This window comes from Penaeus chinensis, chromosome 6 (assembly GCF_019202785.1).
Source record: "Penaeus chinensis breed Huanghai No. 1 chromosome 6, ASM1920278v2, whole genome shotgun sequence".
Classification (NCBI taxonomy): Eukaryota; Metazoa; Arthropoda; class Malacostraca; order Decapoda; family Penaeidae; genus Penaeus; species Penaeus chinensis.
This window is the reverse complement of record NC_061824.1, coordinates 31,426,552-31,444,538: the sequence shown is the minus strand read 5'-3', so window position 1 is coordinate 31,444,538 and position 17,987 is coordinate 31,426,552. Positions and strand designations below refer to the sequence as shown.

Genomic DNA, 17,987 nt, shown 5'->3' with positions numbered 1-17,987 from the left:
TTTACAACACTTGGCTGAGTCTTTCAAAAATATCACTCGAGGCCTTCCATGATGTTGGTGACCGTTGGGGGCGTGGCAATAAAACTGCCATGGATTTCCATTGGTTGTTACGTCTAATAGGCTAACTGCTGATTGGTCAACCGACTACCAGTCTGCCCTCTCTTGGTAGTCAATGGAATCAACTTACAATGTAAACACGGGCCTTACAATGTGCATAATACGTTGTAATTATTTTTTGAGTATCGGTGGTTTACAATGTAGTAAGGAGATCGAAAGGTACGATGTAGTAAAGCGGTTACACCCTCCTCGGCCTTGTAACGGACGGGTAGTTTTGAGTATCCCAGCCCTGGTTGCGTTCTCCAGTACCACAGAGGGATCGAGTTATGTGAAGGACACTTCCTTACCGTCGAACTTGCCTAGGCGAAGGACGGTAATTCAATGCCCACCCCCCCCAGCGAATACGGGAGTTTGCAAAGAACTCCGGTAGGCTCAGGAAAGTCACATGAAGGTGAAAAGAATTCAGATCAAAAGAAAAAGTGCGCCCAAAAGACGCCCCAGACGACATGGCCTACCTACCCAGGGGTCAAAGCCACAAGGGCTACCCTAGTGTAAAAGAGAGCTGCGGGTCTGAGGTAGGGTGCTGACTACGCCTACTGTAGCCTCGTGTCACCTGCAAAAGCAAGAGCACTAAAAGTGTTGGCAAAGCACTATAAAGTGCGCAAGGATCTGTAATTACAGGTTTTACTTTATTTCAGTTACTTTAAGCGAGACGTTTTGAAAAAGGTGTTTCCTCATCAGAGTTTCATACACGAGTCAGAATCTCCACATTGAGAAATTTGGAAGTTAACCCCACCCTTACTGCAAAACCATCAAAGGAAAAATATTTCATGGAGATGCATCTCTATCGTAACAGGGCACTTCCCTCTCCCTGTTGTTATTTAAATGCAGCACAGTCCGAGGATTATGTGTGTGTGTATCTGATGACCATTGATGGCAGAAGAGAGCGTTGTTGTTGTGTCCCCTGGAAACAGTGTACTTGTGTTGAGACAGGCGCTTAGTGAGACTGGCGCCCGTCTCGCCAAAGTATTGTTTGTCACAGGAGGTACAAGGAACAGCATAGGTGCCCACCTTCGAGGAAGAGGGTGGGCTGGTGTGGACCAGGTTATGACAGAGAGTGTTCACCTGGCGAAAGATCAGCCTGCAGTTGAGAGTGTGAAGAGGGCGGCGGCGGAGAGAGTAGATCTCCTCAGTGTAAGGCAGGCTGAGGACAGGCAGGTGAGGGGTCTCTTTAGGAGAGGAGTCGTGGTAGAAGGTATGCCGTGCCCTGGAAAAAGCGGCGTCAAGAACATGACGAGGGTAGCCCAGTTTGGAGAACGAACGACGCAGGAAGTCGATCTCTCCATCAAGGTACACAGATGCGGTGAGCACGGAGGAACAGCGAAGTGGCAACACCTCTCTTTACATGGAGAGGATGGTATGAGAAGAAGTGTATGTACATACCACTATACATGGGCTTCCTATATATGGAGAAGGAGAAGTGGTCAGCAGAGCGATGTACAAGGGTGTCCAAGCAGGGGAGCTTGTTGTCAGCCTCCCATTCCACCTTGAAACGGATGGAAGGGGAGAGAGTTCTGCTGAGTCAGGAAGTCAGGGCAGGTTCATGACACCAGAGAGCAAAGACGTCGTCAACATACCTCAGGAGACGGAAGGGAGAAGCTCTGACTCAAAGAATTCCATAAACAGGTTAGCCAAGACCGGAGAGAGGGGATAGTCCATGGCAACGCCGAAGTTCTGGGAGTAGAAGCGGCCCACAAAGGAGAAGGAATTCGACTCCACACACAGACGAATCAGCTGGAGGAAGACGTCGGTGAGCAGAGGGAGACGAGGATCCTCTGGGGAGAGGCTCCTCTCAAGGAAAGCGAAGACGTCATCAAGCGGGACCTTGGTGAACAGGGAGTCGACATCCAAGCTCATCATTGTCGCCGGCGGGACTCCACGGACACGGGAGATGTAGTCCTGAGAGTGGCGGAGGTGAGCAGGAGAGAAGGTGCCGAGAAAGGGAGTGAGGGACTTCGCCAGCCAAGCTACCAGAGGGTGCGTCACAGATCCTCGAAAAGAGATGATGGGGCGCAAAGGCACGGCCGGCTTATGGGTTTTAGGAAGCCCATAGAAGTGAGGGAGACGAGGGTTGATGACCTTGAACCTCTGGTAGAGGTTCGCTTCCGGGAAACGAGCTGCTACCGCCTTCAGGCGACGGTGGAAAGTAGCAGCAATACGTTCCCAGGGGTCGCTGGTCAGGGGGGCATAGGTGGAAGCGGCGTCCAACAGGTCACGGGCCTTCTGCAGGTAGGAGGCACGGTCGAGGACCACCACCGAGTTGCCCTTGTCAGAAGGCAAAATGGTGACATCCTCCCTGCGCAGGCTTTGAAGGGCCTCGCGGTAACGCCTGGAAATGGAAGGGTTAGGATGAAGGAGAGATTCGAGGGCCGGGATGAAAGCACCACGAAGGAGAGAGACATCAGGCAAGGAGTTCCTATGAGAAGAGATGAAACGGTCAAAAGATGAAATAATGTCGATGGAGGTGAGGGGGTGAGGGCGGACGGCAAAGGAAAAACCGAAGCCAAGGAGTGGTTGCTGGTGGGCGGTCAAGGACAGGGAAGATAGGTTGGTGACAGCGTAGGTGAGGGAGAAGTGGGACCAGGGACTGCGGGCGGTGAGACTGGAAAGTTTCCGGGAGAGAGAGCGGCCATGGTTGGTGGAGAGGGACCGGGAAGAATCGTGAGCAATATCGGCTGGAATCCAGGTAGATTCTGAAACTGTTGTCTCACTTTCAATATAGTTTTTACATTGTGGGTTTTTCTACCATATATATACATATATATATATATGTATATACATATAGTGATACATTTATACATGTGTGTAAATATATACATATATGTAAATATATAAATATACATATACTTATATATGAATACATATACATATCTACATCTATCTATCTGTATATATACATATATATGTATATATATATATATATATCTACAGTATATATATATATATATATATATATATATATAAGTCAGTATATCTATATCTCTCTCTATATATATATATTATATCTCCCTGTATATATATCTACATATAGAGAGATTTAGACGGATCGATAGAGATATATGCATATATATATATATATATATATATATATATATATATATATATGTATGTATGTGTGTGTGTGTGTGTGTTTGTGTGTGTATGTGTGTACACCATACACACACACACAAACAATATATATATATATGTGTGTGTGTATGTGTGCATATATGCATATATACCTATCTATCGATCTAAATCTCTCTCGTCAGAAATACATGTATTTCTGACAAAGACATAATCGAAACCGGTAAATACATATATTTTATTGTGAAGATATTCATTCTCATTCATCCTTTTCTACATGTGTCAACATGAATACGATTCATCCTAAATCTGTATATATAGACATAGATATAGATATATAGGTATATATATAATATAAATAAATATATATATATATAGAGAGAGAGAGAGAGAGTGTAGTAGGAAAGAAATGTCAGGTTGGGTTAGAATAGCCTCAGAATTCCCTCCCTACTTTTGCTGTCAGTATACTCATGCTCAAAAATATATTGTAAATTTTCAATAGAATACGCCCATAATAAATATCATACTCATATGCATAAATATATTGACGTGACTATATCCATACGAAAGCAAATGAAACAATAGTCCTATTAGAAAGAAAAAAATGATATTTAACCTTGAGAGTCCTGGCGTGTTCCTGCCCCAGGCGGACTAGGTATCATCTTTCCAGGCACAACCTCTAAGCTCACTCACCCAGGCGCTCAGTTTTCGGCTGTCCATAGCCCCGACTACAGGAAAGTCGGTGATCGCTAGAATTCTTTCGCATAATTGATTTTGTTCAGGATATGACGGGGAAGTGAGTTAAACCTTGATTTATAAAGCAAATGTAAAATACATGAGCTTCAATTTGGTTTATGTGTCTATAACAAACCCTAACGTTTACGGTAGATTTCTAACCAGTGAACGCGGATTGCATGTGGAGTGTTAGTGACCCTACCAGCTTGGCACTCATCCAAAATTTTTATAGTCACTTCCCGGTCCTGCTCCGCCAGGAATTGACACAAAACACAAAATAAAACCATCCATCTTTCCGATCTGACAGCAGAACAATGCTGTGGCTGGGAACAGTTTTGCTGTTTGTTTACGCGGCCGAAGGACAAGGTAAGTTTTATTTGATTCTTGATCTTGGATAACGTAACAACAAAAGAATGATTATATGGTACTGTTCGCATTAGTCACACGTGAATAAATCACCATGTTCAATTGATTTTCATTCATTTTCGGAATTGAATATTTCCTTATAATGAAAGATGTATGATAACGGACTTTGATTTCCCTTGCCTCTTTTTCAGTTGTTTTGAAAGCTATGGTATACGCATTGTAAAGTATTTATATTTTAGATGGTAATGCTTTAGAGGACGTGGGTATTATCGCTTGTCGTGACCGTGGTTATGGGCACGGTTTTAAAGAAGACTGAATAATAGTAATATGATATATTCTGATCGTACATTTTTTTTTAATTGATTTTTCCTGTATCTTCACAGTCAGTCCTTTCTGCGTCTCGCTTGGCGGTTCAGACGGTAAGTATAGAGCTATTTTAAATTCACACACGCCACACATATACATACACACATAAACACATATACATACACACACATACAAACACACACACTAATATATACATACATATGTATATGTCTCTGTCTTTCTTTCTCACTCTCTCTTTCTCACTCTCGCTCTATCTCTCTCATTCTCTTCCCTGTAGCCAATGAATCAAAACTTTAAAACTTTAAACCTTCCTCCCCTTTGCCCTCCTTCTCTCCCCTCCCTCCCCCTTTCCCCTCTCCCTCTCCCTCCCTCCCCTTTCCTCTTCTCCCTTCTCTCTCTCTCTCTCTCTCTCTCTCTCTCTCTCTCTCTCTCTCTCTCTCTCTCTCTCTCTCTCTCTCTCTCTCTCTCTCTCTCTCTCTCTCCCTCCCTCCCTCCCTCTCCTTCCATCCTCTTTCCCCCATTTTCTCTCTCTTTTAGACATCTCTCGCACTTACATGTCCCATACTCCAGGCAGCTGCGGCTCCCAGGCTGAGTGTTCTTCTTACCTGAGTCTTGTCAGCCAGAGGAACGAACCTGCTGTACAACCCTTCTTCAACACGCCGTTGGGAGAGTGAGTAGCTCGCCGGTTATGAATGTCAAATGTACAGTAAAGAAGAAAATCAGTCAAATTTCTTATTATGATCAGTTTCCATGGCCCTTTAAGATGTTTAAGCAGGGACCATATGGGACATCTTAAGCCTGTGGGCACACTAATCATTTGGTAATTCAGTAATCATTCAACTCTTTTTACAATGGAGTTCGGATGCTTGCAGGCAGTTGCTGAACTACGTCTCGAGATGCTGCTCTTCTAAGCCTCTCATTCCAACCGAGGAAGAATGCGGCTTTTCTGAGCCTTCAGGTCCTCCGAACGATATTCAGAGGGTAAATGGTTACGTGTTCTAGGAAAAAGCATCCTGGTATATCACATCATATTTGTTGAGATTCAACACATAGTTGCATAACGTACTGTAAATAATAATATTCTAGGTTCATCTTCACTACGTAACATTATCATTTCACTTTTTCAATATGTTATTACCTAGATTTACCTGTAACATCATTATGACTGTGATTACATTTACTATCATTATTATAATTACGAGAAGTTAAGCACACTACAGATTCCCAGATAATACTTACATATTCCTTCTAACAGCGCGGTGCGTGGCCGTGGCTTGCTGCCATTGGAACACCTTTCCCAAACACCTTTCTTCCAGTATGTGGAGGATCCCTTATCACACGTCGCCATGTTCTCACAGGCGCTCATTGCATGTCTGCAGAAAGTGGTATAAGCCAGTGAGTATTTTTTTGTTTTGTTTTCCTTTGTTATACTAGTACCTCAATTTCCATACTCTTCATTGTTCCTATTTTATCTTTTTGCAGTTCCATTCTATCTCGCATCCTTTCTACTTTGTCCCTGTAAATACAGCTAATTTCCAACAATTAGCTTACTGAAGAGAAATTCTCCTGTCTTAAGAAAGACCTTGATTACTCCTCCTCTCGGTATATACCCATCCCGCAGCCATTTGTCATTAATTTTCTCAATAATTATATATCTTATCTATTTGCTTATCTTCCATTTGTTATTCAGCGTCTACTTACTTGTCTCTCTCTTAAAGAGGCGGCCCACATGAGCGTTTTTTTTTTTTCAACGATAAATGTGCAGTAACTTTAACTTTTCCAGTGTAGTCTGTTTAGAAAAAAATACTCAACAGCAAAAATAATAATCATAGGCATAAATATTTCAATTTTCATATTTTTAATTGATATTGCATTCCATATCTTTATATTTTCTAAGCGTACTTATTATTTTTACTCTGCAACTACAGAGAACAAATATAATTGATTATATGTAAGCTACAGAGAAGATTCGAAGAAAGGGATCCAGGGGATATAGACAATAGTATAGTCTAAAACCCTATAAAAAGAAACAGAAGAAGACAGATTATTTTTACTCTCACTGGAGAGTATCCGTGACGTCATCATTGTTTACATGCGCGGCTCTTCCAAGTTCTTCAATGGAGCTTGTCTATAGCAATGCAATGCTCCAAACGAAGTTCTTGCTGCAGATTATGATACACTTTTTCTATTTCTTCTTTGCAACCACAAACCATATACGTCATTTTAGTAATCGTTGAGCCTCCATTTCTACAGCAGATGACAAATAACCTGCGACGAAGGGTGGTGCGGGCAACCACAAGACGCCATATTTGTTTCAGAAATCAAGGGCGGGAAATCGCCGACAGGATATTGCTGAAAAAGAAAAAAACGCTGGTGTGACCATGCCTTTATTCATCATATCTACTGTAAGGGTTTTCTTTTAATTGGTCTAATAATTCTCCGGTGTCTTGTTAGTGTTCAATTTGGAGGGATATGCATAACAGTTTCAACATATTCATTTTATTCCATATAGATTCCACAACCCATAATCATACATAATAAAACAAAACAAGAATATTGGTTCGGTAAATCACAATCACGTGTGTAGAATAGCTTGGTCAGGAAGGGGCGTAACGCATATGCACTGCGAATCTTGTTTTTATGTCTCCATGCACTGCAAAAAGGCTACAAATAATACATACAATTAATGCCAATACGATTATCACCAATACAATGTGATATATATATATATATATATATATATATATATATATATATATATATATATAAAGCAAATACAAGCAGAGAAATCACGAGTAGGTGCAAGGTACTGCTAACGCAAGCAGGGGTCAGCGGCAAAATGACCGACCACTTAGTTTATAGGTGACAGGTGAGGGTATCCCGCTTCACATGCGTTTTACAGTCAAGGAAGAGCGAGTATATGCAATTAAAATTTAAAAATAAATAAATATAAGAAAACAATTGTATTAATGATTGCTTATCAACAAAACCATAATCATATATCACATGTAATTTACCTAAACCCTTTACATCTACTTACATATCAAAACAATATCTACAACATCTATTTCCCCAAAGCAATGCTAACAAAGTACAGTGTGGGAGTCACAGGCTGCCGGTCTGTGACAAGTTTATAGAAAAGAGCAGCAGGATAATGATAGAGTTTGAATTTAAAATAAAAAGAGACGGTTTTATCTCCATTTATTTTTTTCCTTGTATGAATGGATGTTACTGCGAATATTCAAATAATATGACACCTATATCCTCCTTAGCACACTGGGTAATAATACTGCCAGTCTCCCACACTTGAGTAACGCCCTAAGGAAATGAACTAATGCATGTGTTTATTTCAATAATGCCATTTTTTATTCTTCAGATATTACGTTCGTCTCGGTGACTTCGACCTGTCCCGCACTGACGAGGCTAATCACATAGATCTGGTCGTCCTGAACCACACTGATCCAGGATATAATACAATTACTCACAGAGACGACATATCCATCTTGACTCTAGAAAGGGACGTTGAATTCAATGGTGAGTTTGTGATGTTTTGAATTGTCTTTCTATCTGTCTAGCTGCCTATTCTGTCTACCTGAATTCTTACCTTGTTGCATGTCTGTCTATCCCTTTAAGCGTGACAATCTGTTAATATTTCTGTCGATTTAAGCTTACATTTATTAACCCATGTGGGACTGACTGTATGGTTTGCGAAGTTCTAGCTTCGCCCGGGCCTTCTAAATATGGCCCGGCCTGTGTTGGCTTTTTACGGCTGTCTAATTGAGTTGTCTGACACTCGGTGCTTACCGTGGCGGCGGGATTGCCAGCAGGCGCTCCTGCCGCCATGGTGTAAGCATTTCGCTTAGCCTCTTTACCAGCACGGCGGCTGTTGTGGGCGGTCCATGTCTCAGGAATTGTGTATGGTCACAATTTTCTAGGAAGTGGACTAGCGTGGCGTTCGGCTCGCCGCAGTGCTTGCAGCACCTTTCATCGCGTTCGATTGTTGGGATAATCTGCCATGCACAGTGGTAACCTAGGCGCATTCTGTGAAGAATGACTTCGGTACCTCTGTTGCTTACTTCAGAGAGTGCCAGTGGTTCATAGCCTGTGGCGTCTGAGTACCAGCTGGCCGAGGGGGAGGTTCTCGTTTCCTCTGTGGAGCTGCCGTAGGAAGGTACGACCGACCAAGGCACACTTCTCCATAAGTAATTTTCGGCTCGGTTTTATCGTCATGGGATTTGGGGGCATACCCCTGCCAGCGACGGCTAGTCTGTCAGCAAGCTCGTTCCCTCTGATGCCGATGTGGCTTGGGACCCAGTTGATGATAATTCTTCTACCATGAGCAAGAATTCTCTGTGCCATTGTGAGAATCGTGGTCAGTAGGTAGATGTTGTCTGTGGGTGAGCTGTGCTGAAGACAGTCAATGGCTGCCCTGGAGTCTGTGTGTATGACCACGTGTCCTTCCCTTAGGGACGCGAGGCCTAGGACTCCCATGATTGCAACTGCCTCTGCCTGTAGCGAGGAGGCGTTGTCTGTTACCCTCATGGATCGCGTGGCATCCCTAGCTGCAAAGCCGGCGCCTACAGTGTGGCTCAAGGGATCGACCGATCCATCCGTGTAGTATGTTCTACTACCCGGAGGAGTGATGGCTGCAATGACCCTGTGGGCTTCTGCCTTTAGGCTAGGCATGGGGTATAGGCTCTTTTTCATTGACAGGCTCATTATGTTGAACTCTATCAGGCTCAGTGCTCACAGCGGGGCTTCGGCAAAGTCGGGGTGGGGGGAGTCCATGCCCTTAGCAAGAAGCTGTTCTTTGAGCTGATGGCGTATCAACACCCTGGCTGTATGAGACAGCCAGGAGTTGTTTGCAACGAGCTCGTTGTCTTGTTCGAGGCATCTGACTAATTTTTGTCTTAGGCTTGTGTTCCTGGGAGCCTGGATGACCTTTAACAGGAATTGTGTTGCCATTAGATCGATTCGTGAGTCCAGGGGGAGAAGGTTTGCCTCCATCAGGAGGTTGAGGACCTTCGTCCACCTCGGGGCACCCAGAATGATCCTGGCAGCTTCATTTTGGACTGTTTCTAATTTGTCTGTGTGCTTTTTCTTTGCAGCAATTAGAGCGACTGAGTCATAGTCCACAATGGGCCGGACAGCATATACATAGAATGATCTTAGTACTTTGTGTCTGGCCCCTATGCGTCTCCCAGTCATTGCTCTCATGACGGACAGTCTTGCTTTGGTTCGGTCAACCAGGTACTGGACCTCCTTATGGAAGGAGAGGGTCCGGTCTATCCTTACCCCAAGGTATAGGTAGTCCTGGACCCATTCCAATTCCACTCCCTGGATTTTCAGTCTTGTGCCTCGAACTCTCTGTCTCAGAGCCATGGCTTTGGATTTGGCTGCAGAGATCTTTAGTCCTGTCTTACAACACTCCTCTGACACGAGGTCCAGACAACGCTGGGCTTTATTCTGGCTGCGTGGTCCATTGGAGGTGATAGCGAGATCGTCTGCATACGAGATGATCTGGCACCCCACTGGGAGGTTTATGTTAAGGATGCAGGACATTAAAGTGTTGAATAGGGCTGGACTGAGAACCCCACCCTGTGGCGTTCCATTTTCGAGCGGCATGTGCTGCGATAGGTGACCCTGGAATTTGACATTGGCAGTCCTGTTCCTGAAGTAGTCACCTATCCAAGCCAAGAGCTTTCCTCTGATTCCCTTCTGGATCAGGCTTTCCTGAATGGCAAGCAGACTTGACAGTTTAAAAGCCTTCTCCAGGTCAAGGAATACCACCACAGCTGGGCCCTTGCTGATTGTGCTTAGGAGGGTGGCTATGCTGTGTGCTGTGCCAATGCCCCTTGTGAACCTGTGGAGGTGTTCGTGCGGGGGTCCCGTTTTCCACTGAAGCCGGTTTAGTACCATCCTCTCAGCCGTCTTGGCCAGGCAGCTGAGCAGAGAGATGGGGCGGTACTTCCCCGGCTCCTTTGGTTTTGGGACGGGAACTATGATAGCCCTCTTCCAACTCTGGGGTAGAGTGGAAGTTTCCCAGGACTTGTTGATGAGTTGCAAGAGTGCACGCTCACCTGCTAGTCCTAGGTGGGAGATAATGGGGTACGAACTGGTTTTATAGGCTTTCCTTAGTTCCCTCAGAGAAAAGATAACACCTGAGTTATCGGGTTCGGCTGCCCTTTCTCTGATCTGAGCATGTCTGTCTGGCTGTAGACACTCTTGTCTTGCCCTCAGCTCGGCTGGCAGACTGTTGCTGCTCGTTCTCGCAGAGAACTCGTGCGCCAGTCTGTTAGCCTCTGCTTGGGGGTCGTGATGGGTGCACCTCGGGGCTGAGCGGCTGGTAGCTCGCTTGACCCGTTGCCACAGCTCTGAAAGGGTGGTTTGGTGGTCGAAGGACTCACACCATTCCAGCCACTTTTCCTGCCTGACTCTGTTGGCAGTTTCCTTGACATCTGTGACAGCCTCCTTTAGGAGGGATAAGTTGTCAGGGGTTCTTTGCCTTCGGAATAGTTTTCGGCACATGTTCACCCTGTGGTTGACCTCCCTGATTTCGTCATTGAAGTACCAGGCGTCTTTGTGACTTCTGGACCCAGGCCGAGTTTTGGGTATGGTCTGTGAGGCTGCTTCATTAATGGCGTTTAGCAGGCTAGCTTCGAGCACTTCCACATTTTCGCTTTGTGGGGGATCGTTGCATCTCAGACAGAGGGCCAAGGCGTTTTGAAACGCCTGCCAGTTGGCCTTGTCTGTTTTCCATCTTGGATTCGGTCTTAGGATTTCGGCTGGGCCAGCATCCATGAGGGTAGTTATAGTGCCGTAATGGTCACTTGTGACGGTCTCATCTACACGCCAGCCAATCCTCCCCACCAGAGTCGCAGTGGCCAGGGTGAGGTCTAGGACCCCTCCTCTGACATGCGTTGGCTCTTGGGTGTTGAGGAGAGCGATCTCAGGGAATGTCTCTAGCACGTCGGCTATGTGATAGCCGGCCGCATCCGGTGCCCGGCAGGGAGCCAGGATGAGGTGGTGTGCATTGAAGTCTCCCCCTATGATCACTCGGTTGTGTGCAGCAGAAGCACAGACCTGGCTGATGTCTAAGCTTCTACAGCGTGGCCGGCTGTACACGTTGTACAGTTTGAGGGGCCCCCCGGCCAGGTGAACCTCGACGGCAAGGGATTCAACATCGTCTCCACAGTGCGATGCATCGGCTATTGTGGAGCAGGGGATTGTTGCTCTCACAAGGGTGATCAAGCTTCTCTTGCCAGGTGTTCGTGGCAGTGTGAAGGCATGGTACCCTGAGAAGCGAACAGTGTCCACTGTTAATGTCTCCTGGAGCATGACAATGTCAATGTTCCTTGATCGCACTACTGCTTGGAGAAAAGCGTTCTTTGCAGAGAAGCTATTGATGATTGTAGGATGCTTAGATGGTGTGTCATGATGTTACTCAGTGATAGTTACATCAGAGACATCGTCGGAGTCTGACAACCCCATTGCGAGGTTCTCGCTGGTTGAGGGCTCCTCGTCTGTTGTCAGGCTATCCTTGGGTCCACTGGGAGGTGGAGAGCCTTTGGTAGCTCTGACTTTGGTTGGTTCGGCTTTTCTCTCAGGCTTTTTCTTGGCTGGTCTTGCTGGCCTTGCCTGGGCAAGGTCAGCGTGATCTGGCTCTGGCTGCACAGATTCAGCCTGTTTTGGCTCTGCCTGTGAAGGCATGGCCTGGTTTGGAGTGGGGAGGGGAGTCTCGTCCTGGGGTGAGGGTGAGGCTGGTTTTGCTCTAACCAGCTTTCTTCCCTTCAGGGCTCCGACAGTCTGGGTCATTGCCGTCATGGCGACCGAAACTGCCTTCTCGGCCTCCTCACTCGACCTCCCCAGGGCTGTTGCTACTGCTGAGACAACAGCAGTTAACAGGAGAGTCATATCGTCCTCGTCAAAGAGGAGATGATCATCTGTTGGGGAGGTTTTTGTGGTGCTCTTAGAACCTTTTTTCTTTAGTTTCTTTTTCTGCACCTTTGGCATTGTCGGAAACTCCTTTTTGTTGGAGACATCCGGTGTCGGCTGGGGGGCGGCTTCCTTCCTCTTAGGAGGTCGGGAGGCCTTTTCGCTTTTGTTCCTTCCCCAGACATGGGTGCCTGGTGGGGCAGGAACAAAGTCTGGTCGGTTTTGAGCAACCTCTTGTCGCCTGAGGGCCGCCTTTTTCCTGACAGAGCAAGTCAGGCTCCAGGCATGATGCTTCTTGGCACAGTTGGGACATTTGGCTGTTGTTTCCCTCTTTTCCTCTTTGTATGCCTTGAGGCATACCTCTTTGTTGTGTGCCTTGCTACAGACACCACATTTAGGCTTGGCTGTACAGTTAGCCTGGTGGTGACCGTATTTCTAGCCCATGTGGGTATGTCTAACTGTGTTTATGTCTCTCTTCCAGCCATGTTCTTGGTCGTAAACACCAAGGCCAAAACATTTCGCATCAAAGTTCATGTGTAATTAATGTGTAATTGCTAATTCCCAATACCGATTTTATATCGATTACAACGAATGACTTATCACAAATTTCGACCGAGAGTAGAGACATGACAGCTTTATACGTATAATAACTTATACCATTAAGGAATTAATAATTGTGCATTTAGAACATCTTACCTGCTGACAGCCATTTCAGTTTATCGGCATGTAAAAATGTGTTGATAATCCTTCTTTCTTCATCAGTTTATATCACTACATTTTTGTCAATCTATTTGTCTGATAGTATATATAACATGCATACACTGTCTCTTTCTCTATTTGTCTCACTATCCTTTTCTCCCTCAGTTTATCTGTATGTCAGTATATACAACTGAATCTATCACTGCATGTGTGTTTCTTTGCTTCTCAATCTGTACATTTATTTTCGTTATATATCAACATAATTATTCATTTGATCTTCGGTATATTTACATACTTATCTGTGTTTGTATCTCAAAATCATTTTTTATAACTTTTCATGCATTAGACTATGTATCATGCACTTAATGGATAATGTAGCTATAATGAAATAGTTCAAATGATTAACTGAAAGTACTAATTTACTGATATAAAGGGTAAATGTGTCTACATTCTGATCATTGGAGACTAAAAAGCACCTAATTTACAATCTGGAAATGGATAGCAGTGAAGCTGTCAATCTCATAATTACTTGCCTCTTTTTTAATGACGGAGAAGTGAATATTGGCGTTGCTGTTGTTTTCCTCCACTTCCCATGATATCCATTAACGTGTTATCCATTGACAGACTTCATTCGGCCAGTCTGCCTTCCTTTCAACTACCGGAGCGAGGAATTCTTGTCTAAACATCTTGCTGTTGTTGGCTATGGCCGTACTGCCACCGGTGAGTCACAGGCAATGGCAGAACTGCCAGAGAAGGAAGTAATACACAAGATTCAAAGCAATTCATTCTCTATATACTATACACACATTTGTTCATTTGCTGCACATAAAATAAACTTAGCCTTTCATATACCCGTATACATACAAGATATAGACAATGACCTCATTGCCATACCTAATCAAAACCTTACATACATAAGATAAATATATAGGTATTATCTCTGACCTGAAATCGAACCCATCCAACAGAGAACAGAACAAGACCTCGTACAGTACAGTGCACTGGCGATATTAGTCATTTGTATATGCGTGTGTATAAATATACATAAATTTGTAAATCCTGTGTGCAGAGAGAAAAAAATATAGAAAGATATGGATAGAAATATATAGATATACAGATATTTATACATACATATAGATGAATTTAGAGTATATAGCTAAAGATCTTTTATATAAGAAATGTGATTATTATTCTTTCTCACATTTAACAGATGTTGAGCCATCGAAAGTACCAGTTTCAGCAGTGCTTAACGTGGTCGATTTGGGCACATGTCAGGCCAAGTATGACACTCTGAACTTTAAAGTCGCCATCACGGACTCACAGCTGTGTGCAGGCAGCGAAAGTGGAGACTCCTGTGGCGTAAGTGGTTTGTTGTCTCTTTTAAGTGTGTAGGCTGACAGTCATCGGATGTTCTAGATTAAAGTAAACTAGTTGGAAATACTTATAATATATTACGGCGCAATTTGTAATCTGTAATCTTTAACATCGATTAACCCTAATTACGATGGCAAGTGTGACCCTTCTAATATTATAGTTCCTTTATATCGTTTCTCTACACATGTAAATACATAAACTTAAAAGCACACACGCTTATTTATGCGTTACCCCGCTACATAACGTCCTTCCTAAACTTACTATTCAGCAGGCACTTTCTCCCTACAGGGTGATGGCGGCGGGCCTCTCAACTACTTTGACGTCAACACCCGCAGGTTCTACGTTGTTGGCACGGTCTCGCTCGGCGTCGGGTGCGGCAACCCTGACTTCCCCGGAATCTACACGCGAGTAGGCGCCTACCTCCGTTGGATCAAGAACAATATAGAGTGAGAACCTCTCTGACGCAGCATTGATTCTTGCTGATAACCTGTTCTCGACTGGCAAACGTTTTCTGCATTTAAAGAGAGAAACAGATAAAGAAAATTCATTTTAAGTAATTACCGATAAATCGTGAAAAATCCGTTCTTGATTTTTCCCTTTAAACTATTAAATGGAATCCCTTACACCTATTAAAACCGTGTTCATTAAACGAAGACATGCTGTATCAATATTTCTGAATATGATGCGGTTCATGTGGTTCGAGAACTTGATCATGTTTTGTTTTGTTTTAATTAACACCGCCTCAAGACCAGTTAATGCCCGGATAAGACGGGCCGATCCGAAATGAAAGAGATGAAAGCAAGAGGAAACCCAAAGAGGTAACTTTCCTAAAACCTCTTTAATAAGATCCTCGAGAAGCGACATCGAATCATTCAAAACTAATAGGAGAATCAGTGACTTTAGTCGTCGAAAAGATGAACTACAATGCTACTTCGGTAAATGCCCATTAACGTATCGAGTTCCCAAAGTATTCCGTATTCCAAACCAGATCTTCATTCCGGTAAAAATAATACAGGAATAATCACCCTCTATAGCAAAGGGTCTTTCCCTGGGGTCCATGGAGGAGTTTCGGGGGGTTCGTGAGGACCAAATGAAAATTTACATTCTTATTAGTGGTGTTTTTTTATAGTTTAATAATCAAATTGCAATAAATAATACACATTGTAATGAAAAGTGATAATGTGTATACTTCTGGGGAAGGGGGTCCTTATCTTTCATCAGATTCTTTAAGGAGTCAGTGACTGTAGAGATCACTTGCAGAACCCGAAGGTGCAAAGAAAGCCTCTTTTCCTCCTTTGGTTTTCAAAAAGTCTTCTTTAGGCCCTAAAATAATCCATTGTTCATGTAAATGTACTTGTTTGTTCAAAGGAGGGATTACTAAAAAAAATGGGTTAGATTTTATGTATGAACTATAAAATTGCTGAGTTATATTGTTAAATTAGACGATATGTTGTGGGTGTCGAGAACAACCTGCAAGGTGGAGAGGAATAGTGTATGAGTAGGCCTTATCATCTTTTCGGTCGTGCCCTTAATTAAATTAGGACTGGGTTAGTGTCAGTCAAACTAAAGTGCTTTGTTTACTTTTGAAACCCTTAATCAGTTAAAGGTCACCTGAGGTGTGCTGAAGTTTTGACGTTCAGAAAAAAAACTATAGTTACGGCGGGCATCGTAACTAATGACAAATGAAAGTGTGCGTCGTGCGTTAAAAAGATAAAGTGCGGAAAATGAAGCAAAATGTGGAAAAAAAAAAGTTTTTGTTTATTAATTTGTTCACCATCAGGGTCATCTTTTTTAATTTCCTCCATTTATGGCGTACGCTTTAGGAAAATCATAAAAATGATCCTGATCAAATTAGAGATCCTATGGGAGAGGTTGTCCTTTTTATCTTTTTGCCTTGTACTCTCTGGAGGGGGGACAGCGTTTGGAAAAAGAGTATTTTTTGTAAGCTTGTGAAAATGATGAAGAAATGGATGACCCCTTGCGTAAACGTATTTTGGGATTTGACTTCCATTTGCCATTTTCTGGTTAATGATAGAAGTAAAGTAACAGAAAATTCCGTAGAAAATATTTTTAACAGTTGTTGTATTAATCGATCGCATATAACCTATATATATAAGTGTTTGCTCAATGGCTATATTTTAAATAACTATGTTATATCCATTGCAGGATTTAGGATTAACAAAATTACAAAGTAATCAGTGATTTTCTATACATTTACAGAAGGTAAGCTAAGGTAAAATACAAAAAAAATCGCATTAGTGTGCACACGTTTTTCGTCTGGATATATATATATATATATATATATATATATATATATATATATATGTGTGTGTGTGTGTGTGTGTGTGCACATATATATTATACATTTCCTTTTTCAAGTCGAGAGCACTGACGATGTACAGTATTTTACTCATTAACAATATATAATTACTTCATATCTTCAAAGATATTGCTATGTCTGTGATAAAAAGATGGCATATCGTATCCAGAGGTATATTTATCCAGAAGTGTATCTTATCCAGAGGTATATTTATCCAGAAGTATATCTTATCCAGAGGCACCGCAATTTTTTCGAAGGCCATATTTTTGAGCTGCAATTTCCGACAACTGCAAGTAGTTATTGGTCACAGAGAAAATGGGCACCTAAAGGACAGCACTTTGGGGATTAATAGTCAACATCAGCTGACCCTGTACACATTGAACGAATATGTCAGACTAAATTATAAGCAGTTGAGAATGTGTATGGAAAACCGCTTTGCAATTGTAAAGGTGGCTGCATGAGAACCATTCCAGTTTTGAATTTGAATATCACCACTCTCATTTACATGAGTGCAACTGTACATGTAATATATATATATATAAACTATTTATATGATCCAACAAAGTACTTATATAATCCCTATAAACGTGATAAATTAACGCAACTCTTCCTTGTGGTTTCTACAGTAGCATTTCTCAGACCAAGTAGATGCTGATAACAGAATGAACATTAATGGAATACTCATGGCTACATTAAAGGGAGAACTTAGATATACAACGTAAAAGAGAATATAGAATGGATTTTGATTTAGCTTCAGTATTCTTACACATGTGATATGCAATTAAAATAACGATTACAGACTGGACTTTATTTATTTATATTCCAGTATCCATTTGCATCATTTTCCGAATATATAAGACGAGGAAGTTGAGCTCTGAAGAACGTAGTATGGGCAGAGGGATGGGAGACACTTTAAGTTGAACTCCTGGGATTCTTGGCAAGACGAATTCGTGACCGAAAGTCAAGCGTACACTCACGTAGGAACCATACTACCCGTAAGACGGTGGCCGTGCAGTTGTAACTGCAATGAGTGCAACTAACAGCAGAA

General features: G+C 43.0%; 1 protein-coding gene across 1 annotated transcript; it reads left to right on the top strand.

Annotated features, from left to right (window-relative positions):
* The first annotated feature begins 3,837 nt into the window (after window positions 1-3,837).
* LOC125026339 (venom protease-like) lies at window positions 3,838-17,737 on the top strand. The gene is made up of 10 exons (XM_047614713.1): window positions 3,838-3,979; window positions 4,226-4,284; window positions 4,668-4,703; window positions 5,182-5,281; window positions 5,484-5,592; window positions 5,867-6,006; window positions 7,988-8,145; window positions 13,870-13,965; window positions 14,456-14,604; window positions 14,908-17,737. The coding sequence occupies exons 1-10, from the start codon at window positions 3,969-3,971 to the stop codon at window positions 15,067-15,069; spliced, it is 1,020 nt and encodes a 339-aa protein (XP_047470669.1). The 5' UTR covers window positions 3,838-3,968; the 3' UTR covers window positions 15,070-17,737.
* The last annotated feature ends 250 nt before the right edge of the window (window positions 17,738-17,987 follow it).

What these genes read in the sequence shown, in the direction of transcription:
- LOC125026339 (XM_047614713.1), top strand. An exon ending in TTCAACACGCCGTTGGGAGA is followed by an intron (nt 5,282 to 5,483) that starts GTGAGTAGCTCG and finishes GGATGCTTGCAG; the next exon opens with GCAGTTGCTGAACTACGTCT. An exon ending in AAAGTGGAGACTCCTGTGGC is followed by an intron (nt 14,605 to 14,907) that starts GTAAGTGGTTTG and finishes TTCTCCCTACAG; the next exon opens with GGTGATGGCGGCGGGCCTCT.